Below are 18942 nucleotides of genomic sequence, written 5' to 3'. Positions count from 1 at the left end.
GTTGTTTTCTCTAAGTGTGCAGATCTCATAGCCCATGAGGCAGCTCTCTAAAGCTGGTTCTTCATCAGTCTCCTGGGCATTTTTGCCTACATTAATTTCCAGTTGTTACTCTACCTGGTCAAAAGCGTTTACAGAAAATAACATTAAGAAAAACCACACCACCACCAAAAGCAACTTCAAGCGTGAGAAATGTCAATCTAAGTGAGGATCTTGATCCCAGGCACTGGTGTCCAGTATGTCTTTCAGACCTACTTTGAAACACACTAAAACTGTTTTTTAGAATTTTCTAATAACAAGCATAAAATCCTTATTACACTAATGATTTCTTAGCACAGGTGAAACTGCAGTTGGTAGTGGAATAACCCTTAACCTGTGATAGCCAGTTTACCTGGACTAAAAAATTTGATGGTTTCCTTTCAATTACTGCGTAGGAATTAATATCAGTTTTTTACTTTTACAGAACAGAACTAAATGGTAAGCTTATGTTTCCTCTGAGTTGTAGATGAGATCATTGAAGGCTGTACCCTATGAATAAACTATATGGTGACAGAATGAGTGCTCACTTAAACTTTAAGAGGGGTTTATGGTTTCACAGAATTACAGAATCATCTAGGTTGGAAAGGACCTTGAAGATTATCCAGTCCAACTGTTAACCTAGCACTGACAATTCCCAACTACACTAAGTGCTAAGGTAACTCAACTCTTAAACACCTCCAGGGATGGGGACTCCACCACCTCCCTGGGCAGCCCATTCCAACACCTAACAACCCCTTCTGGAAAGAAATGCTTCCTAATATCCAGTCTAAACCTTCCCTGGTGCAACTGGAGGCCATTCCCTCTTGTCCTGTCGCTTGTTACTTGGTTCAAGAGGCTCATCCCCAGCTCTCTGTACCCTCCTTTCAGATAGCTGTAGAGGGCGATGAGGTCTCCCCTCAGCCTCCTCTTCTCCAGACTAAATTCCCCCAGTTCCCTCCGCTGCTCCTCGTATGACCTGTGCTCCAGACCCTGCACCAGCTTTTGTTGCCCTTCTCTGGACATGCTCGAGTCATTCAATGTCCTTTATGTAGTGAGGGGCCCAAAACTGAACACAGTAATTGAGGTGTGGCCTCATCAGTGTTGAGTACAGGGGCAAGATCGGGGTTTCTTTTATGCCTGTTACTAAAAATACTCTGTATCTGCTTTTGGCTTAACAGGTTTTTCTTGCTGCTTATTTTTGGAAAATGCTATGTTTTTTCCATAATTTTATACATGGCTAGTGATACAGTTTGACGTTTGTGGTATTTGATAAGAAAATACTTAATGTTTAAATGAAGAAAGCAAGATATCCCAACAGCTAGTTGGCCTGATTGCTTTCCAGTTTGTTGTATTTGGTGACATGTGTAATGGACCAAAACATAATTTCTACTATCTAGAGGAAGAATGAACTGCAGAAGGTTTAGACATTTACGACCATGCCAAGATGTTAATTGCCAGACTTCAGTAGTGAGATAAAATTAAGAAGTTAGATGAAGTCTTGGTGCTAGTTCATACCTTTGAGATGCCCTGTAGATGCCACTTCATCATCCTGAAGATACCAACTTGATAAAAGGATAAATTCAGATTTAAGTCCATATTGCTTTTCTGAAGTCCTTTTTATAAGTACCCCCTTTTTTACAGGAGACTTGTTTTGTTTTTTCTTGGCAATCCAGTGTTTGGCAAGGATGAGTGTGTTGAAATATGTTGATCTCAAAACTGTTGGGCTTTTGTAGACTACAGCTAAGATACTATGTTTTGTCAGATGGGAGGAATGTATGTATTGGGCTCTGTATGTGCTTCATTGCAAAGTGGTCTGTGTTCTTACAGTCAACATTTTAGAAGGAATTTGCAATTATTCAAAATGCAGATATTGAAGATAGGGGTATTTTGCTTCAATTACCTAGTCACTTTTGAAAAACCATGTCTATATTAGGCTATAAAAATGCATTAGTTTGCTAATCTGTGGATAGTCAGTTGAAATGCTATGCACATCTTGTCCTATACTTGGTTGAGAGTTGTACCCTTCTCTAGAAGAGGAGTGGGAGACTAGCAGTAACTAGCTTACAGGTAGGATTGTTGTATTCACTTATGCAAATCAAGCAGATTGTAGCTTTGCTCTACAATTAAAAACTACTACTGATTCTTTTTAGTTTACTACTTAAAAAAAATCACTTCTAAAAGTGACATTTCACGGGTGTGGTATCTTCTGATGGTGATCTGTTAAAATTAGATGGAAATTGTTTCCTATCATTATTGTGAATCATTAGCATGATTTTGGTTTAAAAAATACTGAGTGGAAGTTATGACACTGTTTCTTTTGACGTCCTTAGTTTGTACTGTGGATGTTGAAAGTTGGGTTTTTTTAAAGTGGAAAACAAAAGTGAACAATGCTCTCTAAAAAATAATTGAAAAATTCTGTAACCAGGTTTCTGTTGAAAGGTAGAGCAGCTGGGCTCTGACAACATAGAGCAGTACACAAATGTAGTTCATGTTTAGTAAGTCTGCCATAAAGTGAATCTTGTTACCTCACTGAATGTGATTTTTTTTTTTTTTTTATTGCCTATTTAAATGATAGTAATTTTGTCCTTTTTTTTTTGACGTTCAGGCCTTAAGATTGTCACACTTAAAATAAGTGAATTTCAAATTAATTTTTAAAGAACCGATGAAATCATTGTGACAGATAAGTGCTGTAAAAAAGTGGTGTAAAAAAAGTAATGTAAAATTGCCTGGTTTTAAAACAAACTGACTCAGTCTTCTGCTTTTTTGTTGTTGCTTTTTTTTTAACAGGGTTTGTGGATGCACTTAGATGTTTGCAATGAGCACTGTGGCTGGCATGCCCCAGTGTTTTGGATACCAATGCATAGGACTCCGTAGTAATCGAATTTATCAGAAACGAACGTCATGAGCATAGTGATCCCATTGGGGGTTGATACAGCAGATACTTCTTATTTGGAAATGGCTGCAGGCTCAGAGTAAGTATATGAACATAATTTGTAAGTTTTCTTACCTCTTTTTTTTTTTTTTCTCCTTTCTTCCTAGTGTGTTTTTTAAATACAGTTGGATAGGACTTCGGTGTCTCCTTAGTTTTGTTGAATTTTTAATTACTTAAAGTAATAACTCTCACATTATTAAGTCAGTTTCTTCCTCTTCAGGGAGAGCAAAGGAGAGAAGTTAAACTGTTCTACAGATGCATATTTTTCTTGCTTATCAGACTGAGAAATACAGATGCTGCCTGGTTTGTTTGTCATGCTTTTAAAGTATTTCAGTTTCCTTTTAACGATATGTAAAAAAATATTTTCAGTTTCCCATGTTAGAAAGGTAAATTAATTTGGTGTCTTAGATTGCATGAAAGTGGTAGTAATTAGACAAGGCCTTCTTTATTTCAGAATGTTTGAAGTCATAGCTTAATTGTCTAATACCATGTCTTTAGAAAGTTATTTTCTATTGTAAAGCTAGTAGAAATTCACTTGTTAATGATTCATTCCAGTTAGTAACTGTGTATAAATGTTTACAAAGAGCAAATGAAATCCTGAATTCAATAAACTCTTCCTTTGCATAAAATAAAACAGTGAATTTCTGGGTTTGGGGGGGCAGGGTTTGTTCTTTTAGTTGAGGGGGAAAGGGTGGTTTGTGGGGTTTTTGTTTGTTTTGGGAGGGAGGTGTGGGGGTTTTTTGTGTGTGGGGTGTGGGTTTTTTTTTTTTTTTCCTTTAGTGGTGTTGGAATCTGTAGAGTATCTGTAGGCTAGAGTTTAGGTGTTGTTGATCTCTGGTGATTTTTTTCAGTCAAACAAATGTCTTCCCATGTGTGTAGTATCAACCTGGCTGTCAGATGTTAGGAGAAGTAGCATTTTGGACAACTTGGTTCTTTGAGAGGTAAAAGACCAAGGTGGTGTTAGAAGTACTTCCACCAGTGTACTTGGGTACATCACCCTGCTCAGCTTTGTATGTTTCAGAATAGTATCTGGATTTTTTTTTTCCCCCTGGTCTGTTTGTCTCTTTTGCGTTAGTAGCATATGACAGGTGAGCTTTTTGAGACGGGGTGGGTGTCAAAAGATGCTGAAGCTTAAATATCAAGAGAGTTTGTATGAGCCACTGAATTTTGTCTATTTCTTTGCATATACATATAGGGGAAAAAATCCACTTAATTCCTTAGATCTAACAAAAACTGTTAAATTAATCATTTGTATTAAATTGGGTTTTGGTTTGTTTGTTTTAACCAGTTGAGATGCTGTTACTCTTTGCCTTCCTCTGAGCCTTTCTATAGAAGCATTAAAGATTTTCCCTATCTTTGATTACCACAAAAATACATATACTTGTTTTAGATACTGAAGCAATGGCTTAGACTTATTTTACACACATGCTTGAAATCTTGCGTAAATCAAAAATAAACTTCATAAAGTGGTCCTTCATTTAACAGGTGCATTGAATAACTAACATGAATTTAAATAGCTTACATGCAGTCTTTGCTTGAGTGTGTGTGCTAAATAGTATTACTACATTTAAGAAGCAAATGGCTTTCCTTCCAAACTTTGAAAGATGCACTGTGAGCAGAAATCTTTCTCTCCTGTGCTTTCAGTTAAGTATGAGGCTATTCTAACTTTGCACCATTTATCTGAGGAAACCCAAAATTTGCGGTTTGAAGCTTTTGTCACATTAAATTTTTGAAGTTGTTTTGTTGATCTTTCATATCATAAACACAAGTTTCCTTGGTGCAGAAAACTTGAGTGACCCCATTCACAGCTTTTTTTTATTATCTTTTCTTGTGGATTACTCTTCTGTTTAGAGAAGATACTGATTCCCCATGTTGCCGACATTCCTTGCAGACACAGCATGCCATGCTGAATTTAAAATAAATAAAAATGGTTGACAGTATAAACAAGATAGAGTTCACAGTGTGTTCTTTGCTTGATACTGTGGCATGGTGATCCAGTTAGGAACTGCTTTTCTTCAGATGTTAAGTGACTGTTACCAACTAGATTAATTCTTGTATTGACCTTAGAGCAGCCTTTCAGTACTTGAAGGGGGCCTACAGGAAAGATGGGGAGGGACTCTGTCAGGCAGTGTAGAGATCGGGTAAGGGGAAATGGTTTTAAACTGAAAGGGTAGAAGGTACAAAGAAATTCTTCACTGCGAGGGGTGATGAGGCACTGTCATAGGTTGCCCAGAGAAGCTGTGGCTGCCCCCTCCCTGGCAGTGTTCAAGGCCAGGTTGGACGGGGCTTTGAGCAACCTGGGCTAGTGGAAGGTGTCCCTGCCCATGGCAGGGGGGGTGGAACTAGATGGTCTTTAAGGTCCCTTCTAATCCAAACCATGCTATGAGTATGATCTCACTCTACTGATAGTGAAAAAGTGTGTAGTTGCATGATTTGCTTACACTGATTTAAAAGCCATGTCACTGTCTAACGTGGTGTGATAGGAAGGTGTGTCCCTAATTTACCAGCATATGTAGTTGTAGACCTTTTCTGTCAATTATGTGATTTACATGGCTTTTGTATGTTTTCTTCTGGAGAGTAGCATGTTGAATATAGGTTATATTGATAGTGATCATAGATTGTCTTTGAGCAAGTTCTGGGGTTTTCCCAAGAGGGAGGAGTTGGAATTTCTTCACTGTGACTTTCAGGTCTGTTATTGCTTCATCGGTTGCTGAAGCATGAGCAAACACAAGAAGAGGGGAATGGCAAACCCGGTTTTGTAGGAAAAGCAGCCCAAGAAAAGACTCAGTTGAGTGCAGTCTGTTAGAGCTGAGAGATTTTTCCTTATGCTTCAAACTAAGGGATAAGGCTATTGAAAAGGGAGATAGTTGATGTGATTATAATTTTACATATTATTTTAATTGTGACAAACGGCTGTGTGGAGAGTAGCTCTTAGTAAAAGGTTTGAATGTCTTAAAAATAGAATGAAATGGTCTATTTTCTATGTTACTTGTACCTAAGTGAGCTCTCTAGTGGTGATCTTTGTAGTGCAGTAGTAGTTAGAACACATATATGTTTTGCCTTTATTAAAAGGCTTACTGAAGATGAATATGCCTGACTTCCTAAAGACCTTGTAATAGTAATCAGAGCCAGCCATTTTGGAAGGTTCAAAATGTGCTTCCTGACTTAAGAGAGCGTTAGTCTAGCTTAGAGCATGAGTATAAATTACATGTTAGGAAATGCAATTGATGATACTGCTCTCCTCTTTTTAATAGCTGTATATGGGGTTTTCTTTAGAGAGAAGGCCTGTATAATGAACCTAACCACCCCATTATATAGATCACTGTATTGAGTTCAGTGTCCAAGAGAAAAGATCGTGAACATTGTTGTAGTCTTAAATAAATGAAAACTTACTCTCCCATGGCTGTTGAAACAGATTTTATTTTTTTTTTTTTTTTAGTATTTTAGGACAGTGGGAAGCTTGCCAATTCCTACAGATGGTATTGGGCCAGCCTGTACATGCAGGGCCTACTACGAGATGCTTAGGTAGCAGAATCCACTCTGGTACAGAAGTAGTACTCAGTTCTTTGTTGTCTAGGTAGTGAAGCCCATCAGTTGTGTTTTGTTAGATGAGGTGTCCTGAAATAGAAAATACTGTTTTTCATACAGAATATATTGTGTTCCTTTGTCTGAGCTGACCTTCAGCCGGTTATTGCTCAGGTATGCTGGTGCAAAGGGAAACCAAACCTGAATTCCTTGAGAATTAGATCTGTCAGACTGGCGTATGGCAGATTGCTGCTGAAATATGCTTGGAAGCAAGAGGTTTCATTTTGAGTTTTGACAGATGTTTTCAGGAAGTACTGTTAGCCTAGTTTTTGTAGCCTGAAGCTTGGATACTCACCTGCATTTGAAAGTTTTAATTTTAGTGAGATTTTTTTTCCCATTTGAATACCTACATTTTTATAGAAGTGGTTGATGGCACCAAATTCGAGGGCCTGATTGTATTTTGGGTGTTTGACAAAAACAGCTCTTTTTTTTTCTTTTTAATTACATGTCCAGAGACAAAACAGTATTTAAAAGGAACGGGGTGGAGGGAACAGGAATTGTAAAGAAGAATTGACTATTGCTGAGAATGGTTGGTAGTTGATTCCCTTAATACAGGTTAACTGTAAGCGTGTAGAGGCTGAGTTTTTGTAAACTGTCTGGTCTCATGTGTTGCTTATTTAATTTTTCACTAATGCCATCTGCTGGTGGCATGCGGAATATTTTCAGTTGGCATTGTATTTTAAAATATGAACAGTTAAGAAAAGACACAGATCATGAGAGTTGTTTCACTTGCAGAATGAAAATTGAGGGTTTTTTAAAAAATACAATACCTTTTTTTTCTATTTGAGAAAATACTATATGTTCTTGTTTTCAAATTACAGCAATGTCTTAAATCTCTGCAGCCTAAGAGAAACTTTTTTTTTTGTGGTGATTTTTATTTTGTTCCTTATGAATATTTTGCACTGTTCTGAATTAGTAACCACAAGACTTAACAAATATATATGATATTTTAGCAAAACATCATGGTAATTCTATCATGGTAATATTTGTTTATTTTAGGGTGTGATATTAGGAGTTTGGTCTAACTTCAAATATACCACATTGTAATACAAACATTTCAGTTTTTATGAAAACTAAAAATACCATAAATATCTCCCTTAGACACTAAGGGTGCAGTTGCTTGAGGTGCAGCTGAAAAATGTGGTATGCTCAGAAGACTGACAAGCTTAGTAACTCAAGTCTGTTTCAGAACTGGCTTATGTTCAAAACTGCAAGCAAGGAAAACTTCATCGTGTTCTTTCTGATCTTAATGCTTACACTTTTTCTTCCTGAAAGCTTGCTTTCTGGGATGCCAATAAGAATGCCAGTGGTGAGATTAGGGTGGATGTCCATAATACAGTAGTTATTGCCTTGCTACTTTTGTAAAGAATTTTTTAAAATTGGTTTTTAAATTAAATGGTATCTCACACTTTAATCAGCTGTACAGTTAAATATTTTACCCAGAGATATTCCTTCACAAAACTCTCTGATTCTGAGATGCCTATTTGACAAGAAGGCCTTGACCTTGGGACAAATTAATATAGAGGGTGTGTTTTCTCTTTAAGGTCAGGGTCATACACATGGTGGACAGAAGAGAGGTAACAAGGAATTTGGTGAAGGGCATATTAAAGTGTTGACAGAACTCTGCCAAAGATAGAAGGTTGTCTGTAGTTCTGTGGAGAAATGATACTCAATCTGTACTGCTTATGGGATGAGTATCACTCTTCCATTGATTGTAAAGGAAACCTACAGTGATTGGTTTCTAGTTTCAGTGAGTGCTCCACCATCTCCTTCCCATATTTTTCAGTCTTCTCCACACTGTTTCCCACCCTAGTTTAGCATTTGAGTGGATAAATGGAACAGGAACAGTTACATTCAAAGCTCTGGTGAGCATCTTCTATGATTTAAAGATGTATTTGTGACAACCCTGGATAAGGATTTGAAAAAAGCTTTGCTGAAAGCTGATTCTGGTCTAATTTTTGTACTTACATTAAAACTTTTTGAATACAAAGATGTAATTGCCTTTTTGTCTCACCTAATTTTCTCTCACCCTTTTCCTAACTTTCCTCATTCAGATAAACCTGTGTTTTTTTCCTTTTTAACCCTGTACTTTGAATCTGTTTTATGAGTATTAAAGTAGTTGGGGATAAATGCATTTGGTTTTTGTATTTTGGTTTTGGAAGCTTAATGCTTCTGCTTCCCGCAACTGTTATGCCTCTAAATATTAAACTTGGTTTTCTTAAGTGGTTTATAAATTGCTAGAATAGGTAGAAATGAATTTAGGGAGTAGGGTGAATTGTCTTGCCTCATATTTTGCAAGAGATTTAGAATAACTTTTTAATTCTTGTAGTCAGTTGATGAAATATGCATGACCTCTCTTTTTAGGACATTTCCATTCTGGTGTCTTTCACTAAGTGCTCCCATGTTGAAGTAGCTGCTATTTAGGTCATGGTAATATTTATTTTTAATGAAGGAAACTTTCCTAAATTAATTGTGGCATTGCTGAAGGATGGATTGTACCTGAATTCCTCCTTGTCCTGTATCAGTAAGTCTTCCTGCTCTGAAAACTGAGTATTTTCCATATACTGAAGCAAACAAGATGAATTAGGTTAAGCATTGAATGCGTAGTGAGTAAGAGTCACTATGCTACTGCTTGTCCCATTTGATAAATGTTTAAGTATAGCAGTAGAAGCAATACAGTGGTCAAGACCCTCTTGAACTGGAGAAAAGTAAGTTAATTTCTGTCCGGGCCATGAAGGATGGATAGTCAATGCCTCATTCATTGGTATTTTGATAGGCTAGATAGTGAGAAGGGTTAACTGGATGACATTAATGGTGTATGATTACTGCCCAAATGCTTTATATTAGTAAATAGGTAAAGGCAAACCTGTTGAAAGGCACAGCTTTTCCAACTTCTGTCTCTTGGTTTTTTTAGTCATGGGTTTGAACCTGGTAAATTCTGAACTGCTTCTAGAAGATAATTCTAACAAACTGAATAAAATTATTTTCAAGTTGAGAAGTAGTGTGAAAGAATCAATGAGGATTTTTCTGTGTTTATGAGGTAAGGAAGGGCAAGTGTTATCAGAGTTGGGTTTTGTCTCATGCTAGTCAGAAGTTGTATTTCTAATGGTAGTAGTTCAAGTGATTTGTGCACTCATGTTTGCTCACTGTCTACCAGTATGCATCTGGTGATTGTTAGAGACATCAGTGTTTTAAAAAAGATGTTTATTCTTTGGACTCTAGAAACTAAAGTCTTCACTAAGCAGTGTTTTTAACTAGTGTTTTTAAACAGTTTTATCACCTCACATTGGCAAAAGTTAGTAGGAAGAAATGAACCACCAAAAATGTTAGTAGGACACTTTCAAGTAGACATGAAAATACTGTATATTATTTTCAGAAAGCTAATGATTAACTATATTCTTATAAAAAATATTTCCAGCATTTTGCTGGTGTCCTTTTGAAGCAAGCTAGTATCACTTAATGGCATAACAGAAAAGGGTCTGTGTAATGTCTTAATGTCTAGGAAAAAACACTGATATCTATCTTAAGATTCAGAAATACCAACTTTATTTAAAATACCCATTCAAGGAATTAAGATATTTGTGATAGGAAATAGACTTCATGCATAGTAAAACTAAAGTTAGAAAAGTAAACCAGGCTTGGTTTGTGATGGGAGTCAAAAGCCACTTCAGTTTTAGATACTGATATTTTTGCCTTGCCTTTCAGTGTAAAAAAAACACAACAAACAAAAAACAACAAAAACCAAACCAACAAAAACAAAACAAACAAACAAAAGTCAAAACAAAGACAAAAACCCAAAAACTAGTTTAACTGGGTTCATTTGAAGTTTATTCTGGTGTGATTGAATCATATGGTGCAGTGAAAAAGCTGCAAGTTACTGGCTAAAAATGAGTGTGTGTATGCACACATGACTAACTGTGGAAGAAAGATAATGGAATTATAATTTCTTATAGTCAAAAATATCTTGTTTTAGTATTCCTTTATCTTTCCTGTCTTGCATGTTGTGTAGTGCATGTAAACCATAGATTGTATATTAAAGAAGTCAGTGCCTTTCACTACAAAACCTTCTCTTGCAAATTATCATTTTTTCTTTCTATTTAAACATAAATTGACAAACTGCCTTTTTAGATAGAATTGTGCTACTTACAGTTTCCGTTAGTAGAAACAGTACTCTGCTGCCTTGAATACTGGTTTGTATGCATGATTGCAGGTGGTGCACTAATGCTGCCACTAGATGTCTTTGCAGAATTGAGTAGGATTGGTGGTAGTGCAGGGCTGTATCAGTTTGCAGCTCCCTGAATTCTTTTCTCATAATTAAGCTGAAGTCCTTTCTGCAGCTTCTGATATAACTCTACAGACTTGGGCACAGAAACTGATGACTCTCTGACAAAGTGTGTAACGCTCTTTTCTGTCCCAGAGTTGCAGTTTGTGTCACATGATTCAGCATGCAGTTTTATGGAGAAATGTTGTAACTCTACAGAGGCATGTTTTCTGCCACTCTGGAAGCTTCATTTTAAATGAAAGAGGAGGGTTGGGTTTCTTTTTTCTTCTTTTTTAGGGGGGGGAAGAAAGGCGGTCATTGGGGGTGTGCTCCTTTAAACAGTATCAGCAAACAAGTTGTGCAACAAGTGCCTGTAATTTATTATTATAAATCACAGAATCATCAAGGTTGGAAAAGTCCTTGAAGATCACCTAGTCCAACCATTAACTTAACACTGACAGTTCCCCACTACACCATATCCCTCAGCACTAAGTTGACCCAACTCTTAAACACCTCCAGGGATGGGGACTCCACCACCTCCCTGGGCAGCCCATTCCAATGCCTAACAACCCCTTCTGTGAAGAAATACTTCCTAATATCCAGGCTAAACCTTCCTTGGTGCAACTTGAGGCCATTCCCTCTTATCATATCACTTTTTACTTGGTTAAAGAGACTCATCCCCAGCTCTCTGCAACCTCCTTTCAGGGCGAATGAGGTCTCCCCTCAGCCTCCTTTACTCCAGACTAAACAACTCCAGTCCTCCAGTTCCATCAGCTGCTCCTCATAAGACATGTGCTCCAGACCCTTAATTAAATTACACATTAATCGCATTTATTCTTTTTCTGTCTGTCTTTTGCCTTGCAGACCAGAATCTGTAGAAGCTAGCCCTGTGGTAGTTGAAAAATCGAACAGTTATCCGCACCAGTTGTATACCAGCAGCTCGCATTCACACAGTTACATTGGTTTGCCCTATGCAGTAAGTTTCATGCTAAGTATTCTGTATAAAAGAGATTATGTAAAGTCTGCTGTTCTTAACTGGAAAAACTGATTCATGCTTATATTTTTAGATCTTATTTGGAGTTGGGTAAGTTGACTAAAGATGGTTGGTTGGAAACAGAATACAGAACATAGTGCACTTGTAAAACATAGTTGAGAAGGTAGAAAACAAGAACGAGCAATGACAGAAACAGAATTGTAAACTATTACTAAAATATAAAAAGTCTCTGAAGTTCTTTACGAAGTGAATTCTTACACTTTGGCTTAGGTAATTAACAGTGTATGAATGAACACTTAAGAGCTATAACTTCTCTTTCAACAAAAATCTAGGACCATAACTATGGTGCTCGGCCTCCTCCAACGCCTCCAGCTTCTCCTCCTCCATCAGTGCTTATAAGCAAGAATGAAGTAGGCATATTTACCACTCCCAACTTTGATGAAACCTCCAGTGCTACTACCATCAGTACGTCAGAGGATGGAAGCTATGGAACTGATATTACCAGATGCATTTGTGGCTTTACACATGATGATGGATATATGATCTGCTGTGACAAATGCAGGTAATGAATATTAATTTAAAAGGTAAAATTACTTAAAACTTCAAATTGCACTGAAAATAAGCGTAACTAGATGTTGTTTTAATTATGTTGAGTCATAGGAAATTTCCTTCCATCAAAACAGTGTTTGAAGGTTGTATGACTTTCTAATAGTCAAGGTAGTTGGTTAAGGCCAGTGAGTATTTTATGCTTCATTCCAGTTTGTCTTGACTATTCGTACTAATTTGTTTGTACCTTTACTTGTACGTTGCTGCTTAATAAGGCAATACATTTTATCCCTCTGAAAAGGATATCTCTTTGGTATTTTGCTCAAGTTATTTATTAGAATGGTGAAATAAAGAACTAAGGATTGGTTCTTAAGCTGCATGTACTGAGTAGTAAAGCATCTTAATAAATTGTGTATATGTAAGTTAAGTAACCTGCAGGATGCAAAATAATCTGAAAGAAACTTCTCAAATACTGGTTTCTCTGTGCATGATCTTCCTGATAAGAACTCTTAAATTTTCAAAGGCCATAGTTTTATGAATTTTAATAACTATGAAAAGACTAACCTAGATTCTTACTGGAGAAGCTGAAGTTAAAATGTTTGAACTTCTCTGTTCATGCTTAAGCACCTACTTGGTAATAGAAAAATAAGTGGTTACTATTAAACACTTGGACTGGGAAAAATTAGCTTAGAAATTTTTAGAACTTATATACTTAACAGGAGAAGGCAAATCTCATGTTTGTGCATTTCCTCAGTACTAGCCTGTGTACATCCAATATGCTCAACAAACACTGAATTTTAGATTGTTGTGTATTTCTAAAATTATTACTACAGCTAATTAAACACGAATTGAGCTCTGCTTACATAACAAGCTTGTAACTAATTTTTGATGGTCCCTGTTTCTGATAACCTTTTCCCTTATTTTGAAATGTATGTATACTCTTTGAGCAGTGGAGCTGTAGGCAGTCACCGGTTAGGTAGAGTTTGCTTCTTTTGAAGAAGAGATTGTCTGGGAGGAGTTGGAGAGTTGTGATAAATTCACAAGTGGGAAGATAACAACAGTTTTTGTGTCCCAGTTCCTTCTAGCAGTGTGGGAATGAGCATAAACTGCTGTCCTAGGTTAGCCTTCAGTCTAGCAAGCAGCCTCCCTTCCCTGACTGTGGGAAGCAGTTGAAGTTCATCCTGTGCTGCCCAAGAGTGCTACCAGTCATGTGGGGGGTGTGTATGAAATTACTAAAATACATAAGTATTTTCTTCTACAATAATTTAAAAATACATAAGTAAATTGTATTAAAATATGTAAGTAAATAAACCCATATAGTTGTACATATATTTTTATAGATAACAATATTTTAATATATATTTATAAAAGCAAATGGAATAATTTTGTTTAAAAATGAAATTCTTGTTACTATGTAAAGCCATAAGCCTTGTTGCCGAGACAAATACTCTATCTTGTTCTCTATTGTGATAATTTACCATTTTGTATTTCCAGTGTTAGGAAAATTTCCAAGAGGAAAAATGAGTCTACAGAAGCAGAGAGACACCAGGAGACAGCCACAAGATTGGAATTACAGTGATCAGTGGAATAGAGAATCAGCTAGCAGAGTGGTGGTGAAGACAGTGATTGAGATGTAGTTTTAGACAGTATTCAATCTGAGTAAAGAGCATGATGAAAAAAGAATGGCTTGCTCTCCCTGTATATGTTATGCACACAATTTTAAAAATGGTACTTAAAAGATGTATTTTGTTCTCTTTTTCCTTTTGAAGTGTCTGGCAGCACATTGACTGCATGGGGATTGACAGGCAGCATATTCCTGACATATATCTGTGTGAACGTTGTCAACCAAGGTGGGTAGTTTGGTCTGAACTCAAAATAACTAGAATGATTAGAGAACATGAAAAGATGTGGTAGTGGAACTACTAACAGGTAAAACAAAGACCATGTAGCATAATCCTGACAATTCTAGTTAAAGGAGCTACATTTCTGATGCAGATGATTTTACCAGTCTCCATTCCCTTATTCACGGTAGTCATTGTTTCACTTCACTAGGCAGCAGGGATAAACCCTTGAAACACCAAAACAATGATTCCTGGATCCTTTCTCAGGCTGACCAATACATAGACAGTCCATTCTGTATCTCCTTTCATCACTGTTGTACACTGAGAACCCTTAACAGCAGTGGTTTTGGGTCAGCTGCCCCACCAGTATTTCTCAGTGTCTGTATTTTTTACGGCCCCATCCCAATATGCTGCAGTGCTCATTTGGAGGATGTCTTGCTCTGGAATGAGTACTTTTTGTGCCCCCCTCGAACTTGAAGTCGTATGATGTGACAAGGAGGGCATTATGTTCTGACTATGTAGTAGGTAGATTATACCTGACTCTTACCATAGTTGTCCTGGGATGTAGAGTAAAATGCTACCTGTTACTAATGTTGCAGATTGTTAATCAAACTGAATAAAAGACAAACACGTTCAGAACATTTTAATTAGCCATAAATGATTCTTTTTTTTCTGATAAATAGTTTGGACCTTGTTGTCCTAGAGGATTTGTTTTATACTGTGTTGTGATGATTGTTTTGAAGAATCTACAGGAAAATGGTTTAATGCCTGCTTATCTGTAATCCATGGCCCAACTGTCAGTCTTTCTTCTGAGCTATCATTTTCTGTTTTCAAGTGATTTGGATACTTACAAGTGCTTTTCATTACAGTGGAATGGAACAGTGCACAACTGATGCTTTTCTAAGTATCTAAACATTCAGTTAGTCTGCTGTTCATTCTGTAGTAGTCGGTGGAAGGTGCTAACTGTGAAAAGCTCTGTTTTAATACTTAAATGTATTGATGCATAAGTCTGAAGAATGGAATAAAATTTATTTTTTAATTTCAGGAGTTTAGATAAAGAAAGGGCAGTGCTGTTGCAACGAAGGAAAAGGGAAAATATGTCAGGTGAGTAAAGCGTAAAGATTTTTTTTTCCTTGTTGTAAGATAAGTATATATCAGTTGTACAGACTTGAGAGTGTATACACAGTTTCTGCAATTTTGAGAGCCTTCAGTGTATAAGGTTTGATAAATCAGTGCCTTTTACTTTATTGTTACTAAGGTAACATATCAGAATTGTTGCAGTTCCATGTGTTTTATTATTCAAGGTTGCCACCACTGCCTTTTTTCTTATCGTTGTAGAATAATTCAGTCTGAACATTGTTGAAGTTTCATAATAATGAATGTAGCTTTTGTAATAACTAAACTACTTTGAGTAAGCTACTGAAGATAAGATGGAAAAGCTTCAGGTTTCTTCTTATGTGATGAGAGGATTACTAAGTCTAGTTTTGGAAAAAAATTATTTCACAGCTCTGTCATTTTTTCCATTATATTAGAGTACTCATGTCCTCATACTGATCTCTTAAAACTATTCCATCGCAGGTGATACTGCTGTCACTAAGAATTACATAATTGAGATTTAAACCAATATATTTTGTGAAACCAGCTCTCCTATTGCTTACAGAATTTGTAAACTCAACCAGCATAACTTGTCAGGAGTTCTGTTTGGGAGAAAGTCATCCTCTTAAACTTAACATGTTTTACTTTCAAATCATGTCTCTGAAGTACTGGGGTACGTGCAAGTGTGTGTGTTAAGATTTCTTTTAAAAATACCATATAGATAAGGTTCTGCTGCCTACTTTATACACCTTCAGAAAATTCTGAAGTGTGTGATGTGGCCTGGAAGCCTGTGTGGCTTAATAGCGCTGCTTGGTGTGGTTGACATGTTCTGGTGGCCAGTGCTAAGATGCTGTAAGTCCCTTAAAGGCATTAATGACTTATTTAGAAAACCGCTTTCATTCTTTGTTTTGTCTGCTTTCATTTTAACAAAACCAAGCTTACTTTGTAAAGTTTTAGTGGACCTGCTAGATAAAATTTGTTTTGTTTTGTTTTTAGAATTTAGAACTGCCAAAAATGTTATTAAAAGAACAAGTATGATGATACTTGAGGATGAACATGATTTTGCATACAGGATAGGGGAAAATGATAGTCTCAGCTATTTAAGTATTACTTAAGATTTGTAGCTGCACTATCTGATCATTTACTATAAACTTGAGAGATAGTTAAAATCTTAACAGGAGCTAAAGGTTTTTACTTTTGAAATTAGTGTTCAGCCCTCCTTAATCCTGATGATCAGTCTTTAAAATCTGCTCTATGCATTCAATAGGAAAAGAGATACTAATGGTAAATCTTAAGTATAAAAACAGAGTAAAGACAAGGATAAATTCTAATCCTGTTTTAGACTAAGACTCAGTTGAAGTGTAACATTAATTACTGTGATTTATAATACATAACTTGAAATTAATGTATGCTTACATCTCTAGTTAATTTTCATTTAGCCAATATGTTTGCTTAGCTAAGTGCACTTGTATGTTGACTGATATTACATGGTTCAATCAGACTTAAAGTTAACTATCTCCTACTATGAGACTTTAGTAAAAATGGCCAATTTTCCTAGATGATTCCAAGTAGGAAAAGCAGAAGTGGCATCAATTTGAATATATGTATTCAATGATTTAAGTATTCAACAGCAGCAGAATGTTACTTGTAACTTAGTAATAAGTTACAGGTGTTTGATTAAATGTAAGATTAAATTATTTGGATGTTCTTTGAGTAAATATATATATATATATATATATGGCTTTTTTCTTTAGGCTTATCTGTAATAGGGCTTTTCATTTAGATATGAGAATATAGTATAACAGTTTTTATCATGTAGATTTCTAAAGAGCTGCTGTTTTAGCCATGTTGCATCCAAAGCTGAATAGTAAGGAGCAAGTAGTAGATCAGTTGGTTTGGCTCAAAAGAGCTTTTAAGTGATCATTTCACATGATAGGAAATTTGGTGAGAGTCTTAAACTTCTATGGATAACCCACGTTTTTCCTGGCAACATTTATAGCCTACTGTACTGGGGCCTGTGGCTCTATGTGGTGGTGTTGGTTTTGTTGTTCTGGTGTGAAAGTGTAATTCTGATGCAGCTTACTGTACATTGGATTGCTTGCTGTCGTTCAGTGGAGTGAGCACCTTTGTTAACCCTCTACTCATCCTGAACATTTTGGGTTTTGTTTTTTGTTGTTGGGGGGTGGAGTGGGGGTGGTGTTTAGTTTTGAGGGTTTTTTTTAAAAGATACAGTATCCAGATATGTAACTTGTTCGAGAATGTTGCTTCAGACTGTCTGGTCTTAAAATTGATGCTGATGAAATTACTTGCTGCTTACAGGGAAATGAGTCTGGGCCCATAACTTGTAAAATTTGTAGAATCTGGTTTTGCCTTCCAAGATGCAAAAATGCTATACTAAGGCTCTTCAAAGTGAAAGCAGGTTATGTAGGTTAAGGAGGAGTGTCTCAAAACAACTCTGTGTAATTACATGTTTGGTTGAGGTAATTACTCTTTACAGTAAGTTAGGGCACAGTGTAGGCAACAATATTAAAATGTTGCTTCCTTAAGACAATGTTGGGGGGCGGAGGAAGGTGTTTGGCTGTGAAATGATTCTGTAGGCACTAGTGTATGGACTACAATGTCAAGAGGGCCTTGGGTTTTCATTTCTCAGTCTTTGCTTATTCTGCTATTCATTCTTCTTTGATTAGACATTTCTTCTATGTTTTTTTTTATGCTAGTTCAGAAAATACTCTCAGCAGAGATGTAAACAAATTCAGAAAACATCATGAGTTCCTTATACATAAAGTATAATTATGTGCCTAATAAATTGTTAAAAAGAACAACCAAGATGGTAAAATTGGATGCTTACTATGCACAGAAGAATCCTGTTAAGGAATGTTGTGAGCAAGAAAAATCCAGAGTAACCAGTAGCCGCAGTTCTTTATTTAGTAAAGAAGGTTTCAAGAATTAGGACTGTTGAGTGCTCTGATTAAGGCAACATGCTTCTGAGCTCAGAAGGAATGTTTTCTCTGCTTTCATTAAATATTTGTAAAGCCTGCTGGCTTCTGTGCAGTTTCAGAAGTGTTGCTTAGTGTGAAGTATCTTTACTGAAGGCAGAGTATTTGGAGAAGCTGCTAAAATCCAAGAAGTCTGTACTGAGCACATGTGAACAGCAGCCTTCTATCTGTGTGCACCATCTCTCTTTCAGTCCTCCCCGTACTTCACAGCCTTTCATCTTGACAGAACTAGGGTAATCCTGTTTCAGGTCAGGAAATCTATTTGTCTGACATAAATGCTGATGTATGCTAAATATCAGGCTCTGGCTTTTATGTCTGTGGGTGCACAGCACAAAGAAAAAATACCTGTCAGTTTGTGTATGATTATGTTTTAATGAGTAAAATAGACTTCACTTTTTCCTTCCCTGAGTAGCAGAATGTTATTGTTAGGTGATTTTTGAGGCGACAAGACTTTCTGGCTAAATTGGCATATTTACTCTGAAAAAGGCCCTTGACACTGCAAATTGCAGCTGAAATAGTCGATTATGACTTACACATGACTGATTAATAGGGCTTCACAAGAAATGCTGGGCAGTCATTAATTTTAATCTTCTCTAGAATACAGTCATCTGAGAGAATCTTAAGCCATATTATATATAAAAGTTATATAGAAGTGAATGAGTTAACAAACATTTTTT

At 36.4% G+C, this 18942-nt stretch overlaps 1 protein-coding gene across 2 annotated transcripts in view; it reads left to right on the top strand.

Moving 5' to 3' along the window:
* Positions 1–18942, top strand: part of KMT2E (lysine methyltransferase 2E) — a 60815-nt gene that overhangs the window by 14781 nt on the left and 27092 nt on the right. For both annotated transcript variants that reach the window (XM_026866457.1, XM_026866447.1), the window contains exons 3-7: positions 2803–2987; positions 11658–11769; positions 12120–12349; positions 14103–14183; positions 15220–15278. In XM_026866457.1, the coding sequence (XP_026722258.1) occupies positions 2917–2987; positions 11658–11769; positions 12120–12349; positions 14103–14183; positions 15220–15278 (553 nt within the window). In that variant the 5' untranslated portion in view covers positions 2803–2916. The remainder of the gene's footprint in view (positions 1–2802; positions 2988–11657; positions 11770–12119; positions 12350–14102; positions 14184–15219; positions 15279–18942) is intronic.

Source organism: Athene cunicularia, assembly GCF_003259725.1.
Source record: "Athene cunicularia isolate RWA chromosome 1 unlocalized genomic scaffold, athCun1 chr1_part2, whole genome shotgun sequence".
In the NCBI taxonomy this organism is placed as follows: domain Eukaryota; kingdom Metazoa; phylum Chordata; class Aves; order Strigiformes; family Strigidae; genus Athene; species Athene cunicularia.
Note: the sequence above shows the minus strand (reverse complement) of the source record. Positions and strands in the feature narration are given on the sequence as shown.